The following is a 22369-nucleotide window of genomic DNA, read 5'->3' as shown; positions in this document are numbered from 1 at the left end:
TGCAGTGAGATGCTTTAGTGTCACTGGATATTCTGGAGGAAGTCTTCTTGTTGATTCACAGAGGTTTTCATCCAAATACAATCAATATCTGCAAAAACAAAACAGCCAGGGAGGATGGAATATAATAACAGAGAATAATAAAAACAATCAATGGATTAATAAAGGAAGATTCACTCTGTATGTCAACACAAATGGACATGTCATGCTTTTCATCAGAGAACTGAACCTACAGGACTCTGGAAGATACCGGATTGTTTTTTCAGGTTCAGGGAATATTGACATACATTTGAATGTGATAGTTGGTAAGTAATTATGACATATGAAATACAAATTGGGCAGAATGTAAAATTTAATAAATAGATTGTTTAGCACTATTTACTGTAAAATATCAATTGTAATGTTAATCTAGGGTGATTGTGATTGGGTTTTTCACCCCATATATATATATATTGTTGAATGCGTTAATTAGATTAATTAATTACGGGTAAAAAAAAAAAAAAGCATTCAAATTTTTAATGCATTTAATGCACTTGCTCCACCCCTATCTGACATTTTGTACAGTTGATGATGAATATAATGCAGGGCAACATCTCACTGTGTGGTATAGCCTATAGAATGCAGTTAGAATGCCCATAAAGATATAAAAGGCGATCGATCTGAACCCTTTGAAGTGTATCACAACACGGGTAAGATCAGAACATTCACTGCTAAATTCAAACTTGCTTTCACGCTTTGGCTGCGGTGGCAGCAGCAATCGCTCGCTATAGATCAGCTGATATGATTTAAACGATAAATCACATTAAAATACTAGGCACCGATTTATGTTTCTGTTGGTTGGTTCCCACAGCCGAACCGAGTGCGCACACGTAATATCTGAGCCAGAGTAGAGCCTTCCCACATAGCAACATTGTGTCGGTCCAGATCCGGCCCACATCGGGTACATGTGGCATGATGATCTGGCCCACATGCTGCAATGAATTACGGCCCTTGTGTGGGCCGCTTCTGTTTGCCAGATCTGGGCCACAAGCAGGCCACAGCAATGCTACATGTCAGCCAAGAGCAAAGTAAAATACCCCTAAAATGGACCTTATCTGAGCCACAAAATCTGTGTATATTAAGTATAGAGTCATCTCAGCCTTAATAAGCTGTTAACAAACAGAATCACTGAAGGAAAGGAGAGAACAGAGAAAGAGACGAGCAGAAACACAAGAACTACAACTGACTTCAGCCACAGCCTTAGATGAAATCAACTGAAGATGAAAGACATCAAGATCTCAAGATCTCAGCAGAGGATGATTAAACAACTCCACAAACAGCATTACCAGCTTCACTTATTACTAACCAGACTGACTTTATTTATGTTAGACAGCTACAAATGTTGTTATTGAGAATTAACAGGGGTTTAACTCTGTGTTTCATTTGAAGTCACCATAACAGTGATCAGTGTTTCCATTAGTTTGGCTCTTAACTCTTATTATACATTCGTCTTTTCTGGCTGTTGTGACAGTATGTTTGTGAAACACATGATGTGGGCCAGATCTGGGCTGACAGAATGTTGCTATCTGGGTTGTGGACACTACCCATATACCCTATATATAGTTGTGGACAAGTTTTGTGGAGAGATTCACCCTGCATATTACATTGATGCACACTCTACATGTGTCATTTAAAAATGCCATACGTAATAACTGCCTCAAGTGAAGTATAAAAATGAAAAGAAGTCACTTCGGAAAGCTGCAGTTGTTTTTTATTGGTTAAAATGAATGGAGAGTAGAATCTCATTTTTCTGTGGGTTCTTTAGCGCCTATATAGTTCATGATAGGCTATAGTTAACAAGTTTGTGAATATTTTGAATAAAAAAGGAAAAACAAAATAAAAGTGATAGGTTACATTTGTCATACTGAGCTATTGTGCCTGCATGACGTGTCGCCCCCCCACATTAATAATAAATGTGCATATTATTAATTAATTTAATAAACTTAGTACCCTAGCTTTAGCCTTCAGTAAATTAACTTCTCTAAGAAAATAATTCATAAAACATTAATTGACCATATTTTTTATTTTCAATTTCCTTATTGATAAAAAAAAATAAATAAATAAAATCAAGATATAGTTCATCCCAAAATTAAAATTGAGTCATCATTTACCTTATGATTCTGTTGAATCAAATAAATTTCTTTCTGAATCTACTTTTTTTATTGTTTATTTGATGCTTTACACAATAATGACTTCAAATGATATTTATATATATCATAATTTCTAATATTATATAGCATAATTTCTCAGCCAAATTTTATGTATGATACATTTGTGATTAATTAGATTAATTGATTGCCACAATTTTAATTTTAATTGCTTCCCAGCCCTAATATATATATACATTTGGAGATGTAAAAACAATTAATCTAGATTTATAAATGCTAGAAAAACAGTGCTGCTTTTTAAAAAGGTTGTATAGTCGTTAACCGTAGCTCTGCCCAGCACCCTCCCCAAAACTACTAAACAAAATATAATTATATAATATGTTCTATTATGTGTAAATGACAGATTCCTGCTGTAACAAGGCAAAGACAGTGGAGGTGAAGAAGGGAATGACTGCTGTTTTCAAATGTGAATATTCACAGAATCATATTAATGATGCCAAGATAATCTTCAAAGAAGGAAAAGCCTCTATTGAGACGATTTACAGCACGAGGAGTAAGAACAAGAGGTTCAGTATGTCTGATAGAAAAGATCAACAATTGATGACTTTTACAATTTCTGCTGTGACACCAGATGATGGAGGAGTTTATTTATGTGGAGTTTGGATCAGCAGTCACTCGTACAGTTACTTTATTATTAATACAGTTTATCTGCATGTTATTGATAAGTATAAAGTGGGCGTGTCTAGAGTGAGCGGATACTCAGGAGGTCGGATGATGATCAAGTGTGAACATCCTCAATACAAAACCAAGCCAAAATACATCTGTAAAGAATCAGATGGATGTTCAGAGAGGAAGAATCCAGGAGATCAGAATGAATGGATGGAGAATGGAGATGTTTCTTTATATGACGACACCAGAGCAGGAGTCTTGATGGTGTTTTTTAGAGAGCTGAAAGCTGCAGATGCAGGAACATACAGGTGTGGAGTGAATGTGTCTCACTATACTGAGAGCTTCACTGAACTTCAGCTGCACGTCACAGACGGTGAGGAACATGAAATACTTGATCTTGCATGTTTGAAGTATCCGATCTGATTTTTATTTAAACTGTCTTGGTTTATAGATGCAAAATATCCAAAGACAGAGACTAAATCTGCTCATCTTGGTGGAGAAGTCAACATCATCTGTCAGATCCCAGAGGAACATAAAGTTCATTTCTGCAAAGAGGATGATAATCACATCTGTCAAAACATCAGCACATCTACAGTGACAGAAATGAATGGTTCATCTGAGAGAAATGAAGAGAGAGTTTTTACAGTGAGCATCAGTAATGTGAGCGTGAGAGATGCTGGAGTTTACTGGTGTGGAGCAGAAACCAGAGACACACATTTGACTTTCATCTCCCTGAACACCAAAATTCAGCTCAACCTCATCAGTCAGTGAATTCAGATGATTTCATTGTAGAAATACAGTCTATTCAGAATCGTGTGTGTTAAATGTCTGTTTGTATATCGTGAAGGAGAAAGAGGAGAATCTCACATCTTCACTAAAATGAACATCATCAAGGATAAGAATAAGAATGTTTACTTTATTTCCATTGTCAAATGTGACAGCGAGAGGGTTGTTTTGATGTCATTCTTGGTGAAAAGAATATTTTCAAAACCACAGAAATGAGCTGAAGGTTCAGAGTCTCAGGTTAATTTGACTGTGAAGAATGAATTGCTTTTATTCAGGAAACCCACAGACAGATGAAGTAGAACATGTAAGTTTGCAGGAAGAGAGAATAAAATGTGCTCAATTTCCCCATAATTTGGCTTAAATCGATCAAGCAGTAGTCTCAAACGTGTTTCCTAATGTCTGAAGCTTGTCTGTCTGTCTGTCTGTCTGTCTGTCTGTCTGATCGTTCCCCGTGTACGAATCTCTGCCACCTGCCCTTTGGACCTTTTGGACTGTTTATTGTTTCCTGGTTTTGTGAATGAAATCTGCCATCCCTGATTCATTGCCTGTTCCTCGACTACGATTCTGCCTGCTCTCTGCCATACCTGTTTGCCACTGTTTGACCATTGCCTGTCTTACTATGAACTCTGTTCAATAAAAGCCTGCAGATGGATCTTACCTTGAGTCCCAACTTGTTACAGAAGACCTCGCCAACACAAGGATCCAGCAGCTTTTCAGGAGAACATTGGCCCGGTATGGACATTGTACATTTACTATTATGTCTCAAGCAGGGCACACGATTGATTGAGGATTACATCGCCGAATACCTGGACATTGCATATTATTCAAATCTGCCTGACTGTGCACTCATTGACTTTTTCTGTGAGGGTGTTAACCAACCACTCAAAGAACAGTTAGTTCGTAATGGACCCCATTTCTCCCTCAGTCATTTCCTGGATTATGCTTTATTGTCTGTTTGCTCTCCATTTACTGTGGGTGTCGCGGAGAAATGCGACACCATGGTGAATCACATAATGGCTGCCGCTAAGGAGAACACTCTCAAAATGGCGGCCACAACAACAACAACACAAAGTCAAGTCACAGCTGATCTTCATGAGCAAAGTCAAGTCACAATTGATCTTTATGAGCCAAGTCAAGTCACAATTGATCTTTATGAGCCAAGTCAAGCCACAGTTGATCTTTGTAAGCCAAGTCAAGCCACAGTTGATCTTTGTGAGCCAAGTCAAGCCACCGTTGATCTTCGTGAGCCAAGTCAAGCCACAGTTGATCGCCCAGAGTCACATCACGTCTCCGCTGATCGCCCAGAGTCACGTCACGTCTCCACTGATCGCCCAGAGTCACGTCACGTCTCCACTGATCACCCAGAGTCACGTCACGTCTCCACTGATCACCCAGAGTCACGTCACGTCTCCACTGATCACCCAGAGTCACATCACATCTCCACTGATCGCCCTGAGTCCTGTCACGTCTCGAGACCCGTCCGAGAGCGGAGGGCATTGCTGTCCAGTGTGAACGATCCTCCACTGACTTCAGCACGTGCAGCTGGCATTCTGATACCTCCGCCAGCTTCACCCTCAAGCCTGCCGGCCGCTACGCACTCAAGCCCACCGGTTGCTACACACTCAAGTCCGCCAGTGTCCACAGACAAGATGGCCGCTCCGCCAGTGTCCACGGACAAGATGGCCACTCCGCCAGTGTCCACGGACAAGATGGCTGTTCCAGTCTCCGTGCCCGAGTCAGCTCCAGACTCTGCACCAGAGCCCGAGTCAGATATAGTCATATACCTGTGGGTGGGGAACTTGTGGGTGGGGCTCCTGAACTTCAATGGCTGCCTGACGCTCCTGACCCGCCTTGGCGTCCCAGGGCTCCCAAACTGCCACGGCTGCTCGACACTCCTGATCCGCCATGGCCGCCCGAGGCTCCTGACCCACCGTGGTGCCTAGAGTTTCTTGACCTGCCCTGGAGAACTCCATACCCGTCTGCACATTCAGTATCACCTGCCAGTAGGTCTCCAGGGCACCCCCCCCCCCCCCCTCCCCGGTTGTGCCATCCACGGCGGACATTCTGTCACGAATCCAGTCAGTTCCGGACTACACTTCCCGCACTCTGCACTTCACCTGCACTCACTCCACCAATCACCAATTGCCACATACAAAGCTCATTATCTGGACTATAAAGGACTCTCACTCACACACACACATAGCGAGGTCTTGTTTCACCCTGTGTACAATTCAGAGCATTATTTACCCTGTCTGTCTGCCTGTTTCTGATCCTGTCTGTTCCCCATGTACGAATCTCTGCCGCCTGCCCTTTGGACCTTTTGGACTGTTTATTGTTTCCTGGTTTTGTGAATGAAATCTGCCATCCCTGATTCATTGCCTGTTCCTCGACTACGATTCTGCCTGCTCTCTGCCATACCTGTTTGCCACTGTTTGACCATTGCCGGTCTTACTACGAACTCTGTTCAATTAAAGCCTGCAGATGGATCTTACCTTGAGTCCCACCACGTTACAATTAATTACCAATATGTGTTTTATTTACAGATTCCTCCATGATCATCATTATTTGTGTGTGTGTGATTCTGCTGCTGATCAGTGGATTCACTCTGACTGTGTGTAAATTAAGACACAAGAGACGAGGTTTGATCATTTATTATCTGTTGAAACAAACTAATAATTAGTTGTAGTGTCTCTGAGCTGCTTCAATCTTCTGACTGTCAGCAGCAGTAAAATCTCACTGACTCAATGAGTTTCTGTTTCAGATGCTGCTGTTTTTCTCCAATTTGATCTAGTTTGTCTTTCTCTTACTGATCAATTCATTTTGTTTTGGGTAATTAGGAAGAACCTCGACTTCAGACAAGAGAAAGAGGAAGAAAAATACAATGGTGAGTTCCAGTGTGAGTGTGTGTGTGTGTGTGTGTTGTGTTTTGTCATTTTAATGTACGTTTTCTCTCTATTTTCTCCATGTTCAGTCATCATGTGCAGAAAGCAGACGTGATTCTCTCACAGATCCTGGATCAGCTCAAATTAACTGTCCTGATGAACTACCCACAATCCCCTCTGATGGCCTCATTTACGCATCTGTCAGTTTTCAGAAGCATGAAGTGTCTCTCAGTGATGCTACGGTCTTCTTCAGTAAGGACCAGATTCACTTTGACACTCTAGTGTCTAAATAATTTTTGGTTTGACTGTATATATATATATATATATATATATATATATATAAAATATATATTCATGCTTATGCTCACAGAGTTTATTGATGAAAATGTACTTAATTAATTTAGTGTTAAACAGATGTTTGGTTTGTTCAGTTCAGTCTGTTGAGTCATGAGACACTTTAAAGTTTCCGCTGCTGGTCATGTTGATTCTTCACATGTTTAAAATAGCAGGTGTGTCAGAGGTTTACTGGTGTGTGTACAGAGTTTGTCCTCTCAGTTTAGCTGAGGTCGTGATGAAGACAGGAAATAAAACCACTTAGTGAAACATATAAACTGTAAAGTTTCCACTCTGAATGCAGAGACACGTGTTGTTAATAAAAGCTCTTTAACAACACCTCTTAAAGCTTTTTAAATTTCTGTTATTTGTGCTTTCAAGTTTGCTAATGTTGTTTTCTTCATTCTTGTTCTTTTTGGTACTGGCCTCATTTTTCTGATGCAAGAGATTTATAATAAAATAAACATTTGCTATTATTTCTTGTCTATTGCCCAAAGCTGTTGATTTATTATTTAAAATGTAAAAATGCAGAATGTTTTCTGTGAAGAGTAGGTTTAGGGGTTAGTGTAGGGGGAGAGAATGTACAGTTTGTACAGTGTAAAAACCATTACACTTAATGGAGAGTCCTCACTAAGATAGCAAAACAAACCTGTGTGTGTGTCTGTGTGTGTGTCTGTGTGTGTGTGTGTGGTGTGTGTGTGTGTGTGTGTGTTTTGACAGTGACACAGAATGTCTGTTGTAATCCTTTAAATGTCATAAATTTATATTATTAGTGCATTTTTGTGAATTCCCAAGCAACATTTCCAAAATATACTTTGCATTTTCCTGTTGTATTTAAGATTTTTCATCATTATCTCTCTGGTTAAATTCAATGTATCATGGCATGGCATAATAGCGAGAATCATATGCTAATTTGCTTCTCTGAATTCGGAAATGCTTTTAAACCCAGATAGGATGAACTATCTTGCTTGTACAGTAAGTGTCTCAGGTCTTTGTGTTCACTGTGGGAAGTGTGTTAAAGATCAACATGCTCTTCACTTTGTGGTTTTCCTTTGCTTAGTGTATCTTCTGTGGGTCAAACCAAAACCTGTCAGCTGCCTAAATATGTTTTAAAAAAGAAATGTTCATTTTGCTAATGGTGGACATATACTTTCCACTCTCTAAAAAGTAAATTTGCTTAATATATAAAAACCATAATGGTAGCACTTTATTTTTACAGTACGTGTACGTTCCTGGTAAAAGAGTGGTAACACAAGGTACTTTCCTGACATGTATGTACATGGAAACTAATAAGAAACACTGCTGTACTTTCCAATGGTACATACATGGTAACTACTTTGTACTGTTGGGTAATAACAGGCACTTACTTATAGTGTCCGTGTATGATAACTAACAGACACATTACTGTACTTACTAATGGTATATACACAGTAACTATGTTGTACTTATGGACAAGTGTGGGTAATAACAGGCACTTATTAATCACTGAAGGAATAAGAAACACCAGAACTACAACTGACTTCAGCCACAGCCTTAGATGAAATCAACTGAAAAGACATTAACTATCTCTTATTACAAATCAGACTGACTTTATGTCTGTCATTCATCTACAGTTCTTTTTGTGAATTAACAGATGTTTAGATTTTGATGATTATTGAAAATACTTGGTCGCCATTATGGCGATCAGTGTTTCATCTGTTTGGGCCGTTTGACACTTGACTTTTAATCAGTCATTAAGCTAATCAGTCAATACTAGAAATATGCAAGCAGCTGAGTTGTTATCAAGGTTGCATTATGGAAACCTCTGGCTCCCTCTAGTGGAAAATATGAGTTAATGCATGTTAAAATTATTGGTTTTAGTGAAATGATCTTTGTGTAGTTTATAGCATATGTTTATAATGATGCTGAGAATGTCTTAAATGGTTTTATTCATTCTTCACTGTAGGCTATATCCTACGTTTTTATTTATAATTTAGGTGTATTTTAATGTTCATATTTGTGTGTTTTTGTAAATAAATGAATTAAATTCATTCTGAGTCTGCATTCAAGGTACAGGGCCCTCAGTAAACTATACTGTCGCCCTCTAGTGGAAGATTTAAATAACGCTGATCAATCATCTTCAGTGTCATTAGTCCTTATATAGAGAAGATGAAACCTGTATGATCTCTCAGTATCAGACACTGTATCCTCCACTAGGTGGCGCTCTTTCAGTGTGATTAATGTAATATTCAGTCAGTGCTGATGGTGGGAGGGGCCAGTAAAGCTGCTCATTACTGATAAAGAGCTGAAGAAAGAGGAAGTAACTAAAGCAGACAGATGTAGAGACAGAGAGATTCACACAGAAAACATTCAGCATAAAGAAGACTGAACTCAACTCACAATGAAGATCCTCCTCATCTTCTTCACTTTCTACCTGATCTCAGGTCAGAGCTTTTCTCTTTCATCACTGCAGTAATGATGCTGTTTTCTGTTCATGAGGTTTCTGATCACAGTATCAATCTGATTGACAGGTGCAGTGAGATGCTTTAGAGTCACTGGATATTCTGGAGGAAGTCTTCTTGTTAGTTCATGGAAGCCTTGGCATAAAGATAAAGCTAAATACTTGCAAAAGTTACAGAATACAACAATAATAAGTAATGTGAAACAAGATCAATGGATTAATGAAGGAAAATTTACTTTATTTTGCAATGATTTTGAAAACCTCATGATCTACATTAGAGAACTGAACACACAAGATGCTGGAACTTACCGGATTGGGGTTGATGGCGAATGGTCCGTCGATATGACTTTAAAAGTGAAAGAAGGTCAGTCATTTTAGGATCAGAGTTTTGGTGTAATATATTTAAAGCTTTTATGTAAGTAAAATATATTTCTTTATTTTGTGAATCACAGATTCATGTTGTAACCTGTCAAAGAGAGTGATGGTGCATATTGGACAAACTGTCACATTCAGCTGTGAATATTCACCTAATCATATTAATGATCCCAAGATCATATTCAAAGAAGGAGAAGACTCAGTTGAGATGATTTACAGCCCATGGAATAAGAAAGAAAGATTCAATATTTCTGATGACAAACAGGAACTCTTGACTGTGAGAATTACTGCTGTGACACCAGATGATGAAGGAGTTTATTTATGTGGAGTTTGGATCAATGGACAATCATACACTTACTCCATTATTAATACTGTTCATCTACACATTATGGGTGAGTAGAACAAACTATCAATGTTGTGTACTAAGTTCACATAGTATCAGTATTTGATAGGTGTTCCATTCGAATCGATAAAAACACTGATTCAGTCAGATATTTGTGATTGACAGCTAAAGTGGGCGTGTCTAGAGTGAGCGGATACTCAGGAGGTCGTATGATGATCAAGTGTGAACATCCCCAATACAAAACCAATCCAAAATACATCTGTAAAGAATCAGATGGATGTTCAGAGAGGAAGAATCCAGGAGTTCAGGATGAATGGATGGAGAATGGAGATGTTTCTTTATATGACGACACCAGAGCAGGAGTCTTGATGGTGTTTTTTAGAGAGCTGAAAGCTGCAGATGCAGGAACATATAGGTGTGGAGTGAATGTGTCTCACTATACTGAGAGCTTCACTGAACTTCAGTTGCACGTCACAGATGGTGAGGAAACAGAAAAAAAATGATATATATATATTATCAGGCATAAACAAAGTATTGGTTCAGACTTAATTCAATTTCCCTTGGTTTACAGATGTAATGTTTGTGACTGAATCTGCTCATTTTGGTGAAGAAGTCAACATCAGCTGTCAGATCCCAGAGGAACATAAAGTTCGTTTCTGCAAAGAGGATGATAATCACATCTGTCAAAACATCAGCACATCTACAGTGACAGAAATGAATGGTTCATCTGAGAGAAATGAAGAGAGAGTTTTTACAGTGAGCGTGAGAGATGCTGGAGTTTACTGGTGTGGAGCAGAAACCAGAGACACACATTTGACTTTCATCTCCCTGAACACCAAAATTCAGCTCAACCTCATCAGTGAGTAAATTCAGATGATTTCATTGTAGTAAATACAGTTTATTCAGAATCATGTGTGTTAAATGTCTGTGTTTGTTGTTTGCAGTGGCTCCAGTAGTGAGACGTGAAGGAGAATCTGCTGAGATCATCTGCCCTTATGATTCAATCTATAAATCAAATTCAAAGTCTCTCTGTAAGGGGAAGTGCTCCACTAGAGATAGAAATACTCTCAATGAAGAGAAAGAGACCAAGACTGACAGATTGACTCTGAATGATGACGGCACTGCAAGTGTCTTCACTGGGACCATCACTGGACTGACAGCAGAGGATGCTGGGAAATACTGGTGTGCAGTGACATTAGAGAGAGACGTGAATTATCTTTACACTCATCTGATCGTCATCATGAATGAGGGTGAGGAAGGTTTATCATCTGAATATGTCAAACTATGGCTGTGAATTGATGTTCTTCTATTTCTCATCATTTCCAGAGCTGAACTTGACTAAGTATGAAGGAGACGACATGTCAATCCAGTGCAAACATCATGACGAACATCAGAAACTCTTCTGCAAAGCACATGAACCCTCCATGTGTGTGAAGGATGGAGTTTCATTGGAGACGATCAGAGATGATCGATTCTCTTTCAGTGATGAAGCTTCTACTGGAGTCTTTACTGTGAACATCAATGATCTGAGAGAAGAGGATTCTGGGATATACTGGTGTGCAGCACACATCACCACTAAAGTCAACCTCACTGTTAAAAAGGGTAAGATTATTTTTTTTTCTATTTAAAAAGTTTAGGACTTAATTTAAAAAAAAAAAATTACATGTGTCTTCTGACATTGTTCATTACCATCACATAAACAACTGAGAACGTCTCGGGTTACGACTGTAACCTTTGTTCCCTGAGCAGGGAAGAAGATGCTGCATCATCTTGACAACACTTTGAGGAACGCCCTTAGCGTAGCCCGTCATTCATCAAGCATGAACAAAACTATTCCAATCCTGATTGGTGTTGCATCGAGACGTGGCATGTGACGGCATACACAGAAACTATATAGAGATGCCGGCACACAGTTGCATCAACTTCTGATAGCTCAAAGCAAGTCGCTCTCAGACATGCGAAGGCATGGCAAAGGCACGCAGTGTCTTGTTCGCTTCTCAGGGAACATGAGTTACAGTCATAACCCAAGACGTTCCCTTTTGAGGGAACTCGTGTGTGCCCACTCTGCCATGCCAAGTGAGGTCTGTCCTAGTGTGAAACTGTCCAGGCACAGCTTAGCACAAGAGTACCTGTGCACCGGGCATGGAAGGAAGATGCAGACTTTAAAACGTCAGGAATGTATGCAGGGTAGCCCAGCCTGCCGGATCACATATCTCTTGCAGGGAGACCCCCGAAAGCAAAGCTTTAGAAGACACCATGCTTCTAGTCGAATGAGCTCTTACGGCCAGAGGTGAAGGCATTCCGCACCAACCTGGTAGGCCAAAGAAATTGCCTGGACAATCCAGTTGCTGATTGTCTGCTTTGAGGGCGGGGATCCTTTCTTGGGCAACCCAAAACATACTAACAACTGGTTTGACTTCCTCTAGCGAGAAGACCTCTGAACAAAAACTCTAGAGCCTGCACAGGGCAGAGTAAATGAAGTCTTTCGTCTTCTGCTGACACATGTGGGAGGATGGAAGTCCTGAAGAATAGTAAATCTAGTCACATTAGGCATGTATCCAGATCTAGGGTGTAATAGCCTTCACCCTCCCTGGAGAAAATTCTAAGCAGGGAGGGGAATAGACACAGCTTGAAGTTCTCCAACTTAATTGAGGGATGTTATGAGCAACAAAAAGACTAACTTTAGTGCGAGAATCTTCACAGACGCTGACTCAAGTGGTCGTCGCTCTCGTCTCGCCTAATTTCAAGGTTAAGCTACCACACTAAGATCATGGGGCTCACGAGTCGATCTGGCTGAGGAGCGGGAGACAGGTCTGTCCCTTTCTCTTGTTCTTTCTGTCCTCGTGCCCGCTTCTTCGGATCGGGCAGAGGACGCTGCATCTCTTGTTTCTGGCAAGATGGGTTTCAAGAGCGCCGCAAGAGGAGTTAGACGAGGTGATGACTTGTACACTGACCGCAGGAACAAGAGAGCTTCCAGTCATTACACATTATTGCACTCACTAATCAGTTATAATATATAAGGTGTTTGAACACAGATGTGTGTCCACAGTGTGTGTAAACAACCAGCCTCCAAACAAGTGGTTCCAAATTTACATAAGAGTAGGGGGAGCACCGTCCATGACTGGTGACGATCTGCCCTATTAGCATAGATCCACCCTGAGTAAGCTGTAGCAGTCCGCTATTTCTGTTTTGTTATTGGATGTACCAACGAACATAAGAGTCTCAGATCTGTCTGAACAGGCTAATGCAGCAGGTTCTGCTTTGGGCTCAGGACAAGTTCCTGTCCCTCAGGGCGATTTACATCCATGGGTATTTGAATATGGAAGCAGACTTACTGTCCAGGCAGACTGTGACACACGGGAATAGAAACTCCATCCCAAAGGAGTCAGACAGATTTGGGAAATATTTTACGAAGCAGAGGTCGACCTATTTGCCTCCCAGGAGACAGCGCGATGTCCCCTCTACTTCTATCTGAATCACCCACCCCCCTGAGTCCGGATGCCAATGCACATACATTGCCCAGGCTGCATCAGTATGCATTTTCACCAATCGATCTGCTCCCGGCAGTCCTGGCTAAGGTCCGTCAACAAGGGTCTTGCCTCTTATTGATAGCGCCTCATTGGCTTACCACAGTTTGGTTCTCTGAGATAATATCCCTCCTCGATGGCTTGCCTTTTGCAATTCTGATCAGGAGTGACCTTCTGTCTCAGGTGCAGGGAACAATATTTCATCCCCGGCCCAAGCTTCGGAACCTTCGCATTTGGCACTTGAGGGGGACTAACTTACAGATTCTGGGCTTCCAGCTGATAGTGTACAGACTGTTCTGAGGTCCAGGGCTCCCTTCACAAGAAGATTCTATGCCCTTGAATTGAGTGTCTTTGAAAAGTGGTGTAGACCGAGTGCACAGTGCAGACCGAGTACACTGCCAGCTTGTTTCAGTGCTGGAGTTTCTGCAGGAAAAGCTATCAGCAGGCACATGTCCTGCTACTCTCAGGATATTTGTGTCCACCATATCAGCTTGCCATGCCCTTATTGAAGGCGCTCCAGTGGGGAAGCCCCCTTGGATCACCCGCTTCATCTGTTGAGCGAGGCAGCTGAGGCCTTCCGTTACAGTGAACATCCCTTCATGGGACCGGTCGCCTCGAGTTGAAGAATGAGAAAAATGCTGCACTCATCACTGTCACTTTTTAGCCAGCCATCCAATCAGAGTGGAGGATGGGCAGGACAAATGCAACTTCGACCAACTGTCACAACGTTCTTGCTGTAAAACAACACCAGCAAGCAGAGAACAGAACAAAATGGATGAGAAATTAATATTGCTGGTCTCCGAACATACATTGTCCCAACATTTTTGGTCTGAAACAAATTTTCTGCAAAATCAGTTACAAGTACAGTGCAGTGGATATTCTGTATCATTGCAACAAAGTGTCTCAATTGAAAAAAAAAAAAAATGCCGCGATGCTAAAGCGTTCCCAAGCGCTCACAGATTCCGCAGAGCATCTTGATGTTTTTTCTCATGGCTATAACATGGCTATTCATGATAAAAACGGCAACATTTATGTTTAAAACTTCTTTGTAATGCTATTGCTCAGATTTAACTCTGATTCACATCTGTGTATATTTACCATGAATTTTGTATGTTTGTAACGTCTGCAAATCACATTCCTCTCTAATCATCACTTTTATGTTTTTTTTGTATTTTTCAGATTTCTCTTTGTTCAACATCATTTCTATATGTTCGACTCTGCTGCTGATTGGAGGATTCACTGTAATTGAGTGTTTATTAAGATGAGGTGATGCTGTCCTTCATGAACAAACACTGATTATAATAACTAAAACTCAAAAACTGTTTATGAATAGTCTTTTTTTTCCAAATGAGGACATTCAAAATGTATTCAAATTGATGTTTTGTCAGATGCAGGTCACAAACAAACGTACTTTTAATCTTCATCATTCTTGAAAATGTGATAAAACATTAAAAATATAAGTCTTTTAAAATCCTTTTGCTCACAGAGTTTCTCATGAACTCTGTAGGTGTTTTTTTGTGTTTGAGTGGTGATCAGTCCAGCTTAAAGCCACAGAAAACAGGTGAAGTTTCTGGGTCTCAGTTCAGTTTCCTGAAAAGATCAAAAAGACTCTCTCAGGAAACCCACAGAGAACAGAGAGAGAGAGATGCTGAACATCGTCTGTGGTCAGAAGACAATAAAGACTAAACTTTGCCTTGTAATTACTGAAGATGTTCTATAATTAAAATATAAATTATTCATTTTGCTTATTTAACTATTAAAATGGCTGAACCACTTTTATGATTCACAAGTTGTTTGTGTGTGATTGGACTGTTTTACTTTAAACAAAATGTAAAAAATATGTCAATGACACAATGTCTGTCAAATAAAATAAAAAAAATATTATAAATGGCATCATTTGTAATGCTGAACTATGTATATATGTGTTCATTATTTTAAACAAACAACAACTGCAGTTTTATCACTGTAAGTATTTTGAATTTTCTTTGTGTGTGTGTGTGTGTGTGTGTGTGTTAGAGAGAGAGAGAGAGAGAGAGATTAATTCTGCTCTTGACTGATGGATTCACTCTGTTTGTAAATGAATGGTTTGATGTATAGACTGATTAAATGAAACTATAAAATGCACACAATTTATCAAACTAGATTATTTATTTCATGATCTAAAGGTAATGCTCTCGTCTTTGTGATTTTTGCTCTTTATATTCTGTTGGTCTAACCCAGAAGCTTGTCAGCCACCAGCAGGTGTGATACAAACAGGAAATGGTTTCTTTAGCAACAATGGATGCAGACTTTCCACTACATAAAAGAGATGCTGTGAATGTTTGTAATATGTGAAATTGTCTTTTTCTTACAGTTTTTTTTTTTTTTTTTTTTTTTTTTTTTACAACATTACAGACTAACAAATTCTAAACTATTTTTTGCTGCAGTCATGAATCTTAAAATGTCTGCTTGCTTTTCAAATGCTAAAAGTCCTGTCAGCACGACTGGACCTTTTTTCCCTCTCTGCATGAGTAATTCACTCGTGATTTCTCCTCATCTGTTTTTTGAAAATTAGCTTTATAGATTTTTTAAAGTAGTCTAGTTATTGCATCTGTCATTTTTTTTTTTTTTTTTTTTATCTTTCTAGAGATGGTAATTTTCTGTTCATGATTCACGTTTTAACTGAATCCTTTGGCTCCATCTAGTGGCAAATCTGAGTTAATGTCTGATTTACTGGTTTTATTGCAATGAGATTTAATTGTATGGAAGTTTATAGTGTATGTGTTTTTTATTATTAACATTCTGTTCTGTTTTGATGAATTATAAATTACACTGATTTCCACACTTCCTTTTACACAAGTTTGAAATGAAAGAGTCAATCTGAAGGATTGAAACCTTGGTTTTAAATATGTCTGCATTAACATTTAGTCCATGTAACTATCAAATATTATACCAAAGTCAGAGATAAAGGAAAGGAAGCAGACAGCTGCTGGAGCCTCTTATGATCTGAATTCTGTATGATCTTATTTGTATATATTTCACAGTATTTTGTATCTTTAGCACTTCTGTTATGGTGCATTATTTCAATCTTCTGTTTTGAATTATTACCTTATTATCCACCTTTATTTGCGTTACTGAAGTAAGCTGTTTTCTGTGAATGTGCGAAACTTCCTCATTCACTCTTATATGTTAAAAATAAGGTGGATAGAGAGCGTGAAAACCTGCATGAGCTTTCAGTATCAGACACTATAATCTCCACTAGATGCCGCAGTAATTTTACAACAGCTGAGAACCTTTATATGCAGGTGATGCTCTAATATCACTGTAAACCTCGGCTTCACAGGACTTGTTGCTTTTGTACAAAGCTGTTCACTACACAAGACTTATATCTGTTCAAATAAACTGATTTATAAGTTGTTGATGTATGTAATGTGTCATTGATGGTCAGTAATTCAGCATAAGAAGTGTAATGTGATGTCTGTGAGAACAGGAGCTCATCTGAACAGACTGTGTGTGTGTGTGTGTGTGTGTGTGTGTGTGTGGTGATGAATCTCAGTCATGTGCTCCAGATCAGCTGCTGTCCGTGGTGCTGAACATCTGAACGACTCTCTTCCAGCAGCAGGAGATCACACTGACTTTACTCTTAAAAATATGGTCAACCTGTTTTTCTTTGGCTGTTGACAGTATTGCCGATTGATGGAGTGATAAGAAGAGAAATGCAAATCATCTCTCTGTAAAAATCTTTAACATGTCAACAAAATTCATTTTGAACCTGACTTTTTCTAATGTTCAGATTTCTGTTTTGGAATGTATGCAACTGTGTGCATGTTTCATTATATAATACCATTTGCATATTTAAACAACATTAAAGAAAACTTGTAATGCAAAATAATTACAGTCTTATTATACTGTAATTAATCATGTCATGTTCTCTGTGTTTGTCCTTGGACTTTGTTATTCTTCCTGTTTCCTGTTCTGTCAGCCATCTTGTAGTCCTGTTGTAGTTTTTCATGTTAATTTCCCCTTGATGTTCTCTCCTAGGTGTGTTTTGTTACGCTTGTTTGCCCCGGTGTATATACATTTTTGGGGGATGGGGGCTATGCTCCTGAAGCTGCAAACACCACTGGACAGTACTATTCAGCCACTGGATCCATTTCAGGGTGGTTCTAGCACCACCAAACCTGCACTCTCAGTGCTTCCTTGTCTGGTGTTCCTGAAACTCTTCCTACTGTCGTTGGTGTTACTTGTAATGGCAACCCCTATCTTGTGTGTTTGGCCTGCACACACTTCTGAGGTGGCAGGATCTGCTCCTGAACCATCTGTCTGCCCTGTCAGGGCTATGGAGGCCGCCTTTGAACTCCCCGTACCCACTGTCAAGGCCACTAAAATGGTCCCTGAATTCTCCGCCCCCCCATTGGCACTGTTGCAACCACAGAGATAGTCTTTAAACTCTCTGGGCTCTCTCCCTTGGCTCTGCCATGGTCCTCAGCTCCTGTTGTTCCTCCTCTGCCCTGGCTCCCTGCTTTGCCTCAGTCTCCAGGCCATCTTCCACTACACGGGCCTGGCCCTCCATCCCTTCCCTATTCCACCTCCACTTCACCACCCTCCTGGACCTTTGTTTTATTGTGGAGTATCCTGAATCCTCTCCTTTAATGTGGGCTTTGTCAGGTGTCCACTGTGTTTGTCCTTGGACTTTGTTATACTTCCTGTTTCCTGTTCTGTCTGTCATATCTCACTGTGATATTCATCATACTGGTCAATCAGAAACCTGCACTTATAGTTACAACGGGAACTGCTGCTGTTTCGTGTGTGTCCATCAGATGTCACTGTCAAATGAAATGAAGTATTAGCTTCACTTCTCCTTTAATTAATCTCTCTCTCTCTCTCTCTCTCTCTCTCTCTCTCTCAGAGGAAGTGGGCGTCTCCATCACATTCAGCACTTCATGTTAAACTTGTAACCAGGAAAGAAAGACTCAAAACTCATCTGAACACACATTGAGAGCTTCAGAAGAACTGAATCTACTGACAACAGAGAAGATCATTTAATAAGAGAGAAGAATGAAGATCATCTTGACTTTCACTCTGCTGATGATTCCTGGTAAGAATCTGAACTCAGAGTAAATCACTAAAAACAGCACAGATTTGATGAGGAGAGTCTTTCACTTCACTTCATGATGTTATACTGACTTTAAGAAGCAGTAGCCTAAATTAATCTGAAAGTTCACCTTGTTCTTGTAATATGTGATATATTAAGATTTTGGTTTGTTGTAGGTGTCGTGAGGTCCTTGAGCATTACAGGATATTCAGGGTCTGAAGTCAACATCACATGCAAATACAGTAAAGGAGATACAGCAAAAGCAAAGTATTTTTGTAGAGGAAAGAAGCCAAATAAACCACAGTCTGGACGGTGCTCTGAACTTATCAGGACTAATGAGAAAGATAAATGGTTTCATTCTGGAAGATTCTCTCTGTATGACGACACAAGATCAGCAGTCTTCACTGTGACCATCAGAAATCTGAATGAACGGGATTCTGGGACGTACCAGTGTGGAGTTGATAGAACTGAAGGAAGAGATTCTTACACTGATGTGAAGTTGAATGTTATAAGAGGTGAGTAACTGAGAGCCTCAAACCCATGATGATCTCCACACCATCACGCATAATGACAGTAATAACACTGAACACCTCTAGATGATGAAAGATAAAATCAATAAGTGTTTTTTTTGTTTGTTTTTTTTTCTTTCCACACAGTGATGCCATATACAAACCTTTTTTTTTTTTTTTTTTTTTTTTTTTTGGTTTCCCTAAGAACCTTTTCATTGAACATTTACAAATTATAAGCAACAACAACGGCTATATAAATCAGTTAACGGAAAGCTTATTTTCATAGTTGTTCCAGTGATACAATTTTTCAATTGCTTTGACGCAATTTTCACAAGCAATTGGTAAATTTTCAAAGCTTTTAATACTAATATCACAACAGATCATCAAAAGTGCAGTTTTTTCAAACATTTCACAATTTTCAATTGTGTTAGTTAAATGTACAAAATCACAATTTATCCTTTTCATAACACAAAATTTCCAAAGTTTTATCTATATAAATGTTTCATTCACAGTAACTGCCTTTCATAATGCTATTACTATCATACTTTTTATTTGCAACTCTGCTCGTTCAGTTTAATACATTTGTTTGTTATTTAATCCAACTGAACTCAATGAATAATCAATGGATCATTTGGTACTCCTATAGATTTCTATAGATATTGATTCTATTGGCATATTTTCTTGTTTGTGTGTGTGTGTGTCCTGGTGAACCCTGCTTTGTGAACCAAATGTCCCCACAAGGATGGTAACACCAGTAATTTTTGACCTTGTTTGGACATTTTTGTGGTCCCCATGAGGAAAACAGCTTATAAATCATAGAAAATTATATTTTTGTAAAATGTAAAAATGTGGAAAGTTTTCTGTGATGGGTAGGTTTAGGGGTAGGGGATAGAATATATCGTTTATACAGTATAAAAATCATGATATCTGTGGAAAGTTCCCATAAAACATAAACCCAACATTACCGTAACTCACCCTTCATCTGTAAAGGTCAACTACAGTATAGATTCGTTCAGATGGTGCAGTTAGAACATTTACAACAGTTTCTTCTGACTGTACTGCAAATCAAATAAGATGATGTAAGCTTATTATGATATTTAAATGAACACAATCACAATAATAATAATAATAATGTTTATTCACACAGTGTAAAAAAATGCTGTACAATTTACAGCAACTTTTTAGTTGAAAAAGCAAATTTAGCCCCTGTAAATGTACAAGAGTACTGTAAATCATCAACTACAATTATACTGTAAAATACAGCACAACTGTGAATTTACAATCCTTTACTGTAATCTACTTTACAGTCTTACTGTAATAATACACTTAACTTAAACCTGTGTTAACACTATTTATTGGAGAAAACTGCTTGTCTTAAATTGGACAATTAGCATTTAATATTTATACTGTGTTAGTAATGTGAGTATGGTGTACATTTTCAAAACTCTTAGTACAAAACTCCAAACTGATCACACTGATATCATACTTTCATTCTAGTTGTACATATTTTCATTCTACATAATCACTGTTTCAAAAAACAAGATCATTGTAATATGTAATGAGAACATTTGGTTTAATTACCGAAACTCAGTTTAGTTCTTTTAACAATCAGTTCATGTAATAGCAAACAATGCAAGATACATGTTTCAAATCACCCTCGATGCTGAAATAATTACAGTAACACATGCTACAGATGCCACATTAGAAAATACACTTACATTACCTAAATTACATAACTGACATAAAACCCATAATGTTTGTAATGGGATCTATTCTGAGTGTTTTTTTTATTTTTATTTTTTTTAATAAAAATTACGATTACAGTCATTGAATAAACGTAAGACAAGTACATAAAAAATAAAACAGTGACAAATTTAAATGATAGAAATAAAAGTTAAATAATATGAAATGTTTACCAATAGAAACACATTTTACAGCTTTCCTATTTTTTAAACATAACATTGTATTTAGGTGTTGTTTACCTTCTGATTTTAAAATTTAAAACGAAGACTTATTTCCCCAAAATTTACATTTATGAATACTAAATTTAGCTTAAAAAAAAAAAAAAAAGCAGCATCTTAATTAAATAGCATTCCTTATGATATTATTTGTTATAGGAGAAAAAAAAAAAAAAAAAAACCTTTTTAAAGCGTTGTTCAAAGCTGGGAATGATGTGAGCCTTAATAAAAAAACATAAATCTGACCAAAAACAAACTGAATGAGAAAAACTCCAAAATAAATGATATAATATTTCAGCATGTAAAGCACAAAATGTACAAAATATGTATACAAGATAATTTTACAAGAGTAATATTTATAAATGAGTTTAAAAGAAATTTCTTTGATTTTATTTGTTATTAAATATTTATGAGGAAGTTTCCAGATTTTACCTTCAACACAACCATTCCAATATGATACAATAGCAGGACTGGAGACAATATCCCTTTGAAACAAAGCCCGAATGTAACAATTATTATTCTTAAAAAAAAGTGTGATAAAGTTAGCGGTTTTGTTCAGAACAGAGTTTGCCAATACAGTAAATGTTTTCACTGTACCGTATGACTGAATCTATACTTTAGTCAAACTTTATAAGGGTGAGTTACAGTAATGTGTCAGTCTGTACCATGGTAATCTGTTTACAGTGTCACATGACATACTATAATGTAAAATGATGCCATCTGTCTCCCTTCTTCTGATGTATCTCTGATCAATCTGATGTTATACAGTTATAGACTGTTTCCCTGTTTTCCCTTGAACACTTTCTATGCTCTATGTTCACAAATTACAAATCTCTCTGTCACACACACACACACACACACACACACACACACACACACGAACACACATGTTGGGTTTCCATGCCTTATTGTAATGAATTTCCACTGGAGGCGAGCGTAGTGAACCCATGTGCAGTTTATTGAACAAAAACATGAACTAAATACAAAACATAGACGTGGCTTGACTTGACTCAACAGAGAAATAAACTTACCAACAGCAGATTACAGTGAAACAAAGCTAGGCAAGATAACAATGAAACATTAAAGCTGAAAGCAGCAAAGAAAGGGTCCTCGCACCCATATCACTGCCACCCGGTGGCTTTAAGAAAACAGACCACGGTGGGCAATATGCATTTAAGTACATTAATATAGGAGAACAAAGTCGGTCATTTGTATTTGCCACACTTCCTGCTACCAGCTGGTGGCAATATGACTATAACTACATTTTGGCATCTTCAGGCCAGGGCACTTATCAAACATGAGAAGTTTGAGGCTGATTGGACATTGTAT

General features: G+C 38.5%; 3 protein-coding genes across 3 annotated transcripts in view; all 3 read left to right on the top strand.

Moving 5' to 3' along the window:
* The window catches only part of LOC125271224 (B-cell receptor CD22-like), a 1156500-nt gene that overhangs the window by 922834 nt on the left and 211297 nt on the right, over window positions 1–22369 (top strand). The window lies entirely within an intron of this gene.
* The window catches only part of LOC125271198 (hemicentin-1-like), a 987774-nt gene that overhangs the window by 773805 nt on the left and 191600 nt on the right, over window positions 1–22369 (top strand). The gene's annotated exons all lie outside the window — the stretch shown is intronic.
* Window positions 8931–15381, top strand: LOC125271206 (polymeric immunoglobulin receptor-like). The gene is made up of 8 exons (XM_048195211.1): window positions 8931–9237; window positions 9325–9618; window positions 9707–10021; window positions 10138–10452; window positions 10544–10831; window positions 10917–11222; window positions 11299–11574; window positions 14679–15381. The coding sequence occupies exons 1-8, from the start codon at window positions 9195–9197 to the stop codon at window positions 14762–14764; spliced, it is 1923 nt and encodes a 640-aa protein (XP_048051168.1). The 5' UTR covers window positions 8931–9194; the 3' UTR covers window positions 14765–15381.

Source organism: Megalobrama amblycephala, linkage group LG7 (genome assembly GCF_018812025.1).
Source record: "Megalobrama amblycephala isolate DHTTF-2021 linkage group LG7, ASM1881202v1, whole genome shotgun sequence".
Taxonomy (NCBI): Eukaryota; Metazoa; Chordata; class Actinopteri; order Cypriniformes; family Xenocyprididae; genus Megalobrama; species Megalobrama amblycephala.
Note: the sequence above shows the minus strand (reverse complement) of the source record. Positions and strands in the feature narration are given on the sequence as shown.

What these genes read in the sequence shown, in the direction of transcription:
- LOC125271206 (XM_048195211.1), top strand. Translation starts at nt 9,195, where the DNA reads ATGAAGATCCTCCTCATCTTCTTCACTTTCTACCTGATCTCAG. An exon ending in CACTTTCTACCTGATCTCAG is followed by an intron (nt 9,238 to 9,324) that starts GTCAGAGCTTTT and finishes TCTGATTGACAG; the next exon opens with GTGCAGTGAGATGCTTTAGA. An exon ending in TCAGTTGCACGTCACAGATG is followed by an intron (nt 10,453 to 10,543) that starts GTGAGGAAACAG and finishes CTTGGTTTACAG; the next exon opens with ATGTAATGTTTGTGACTGAA.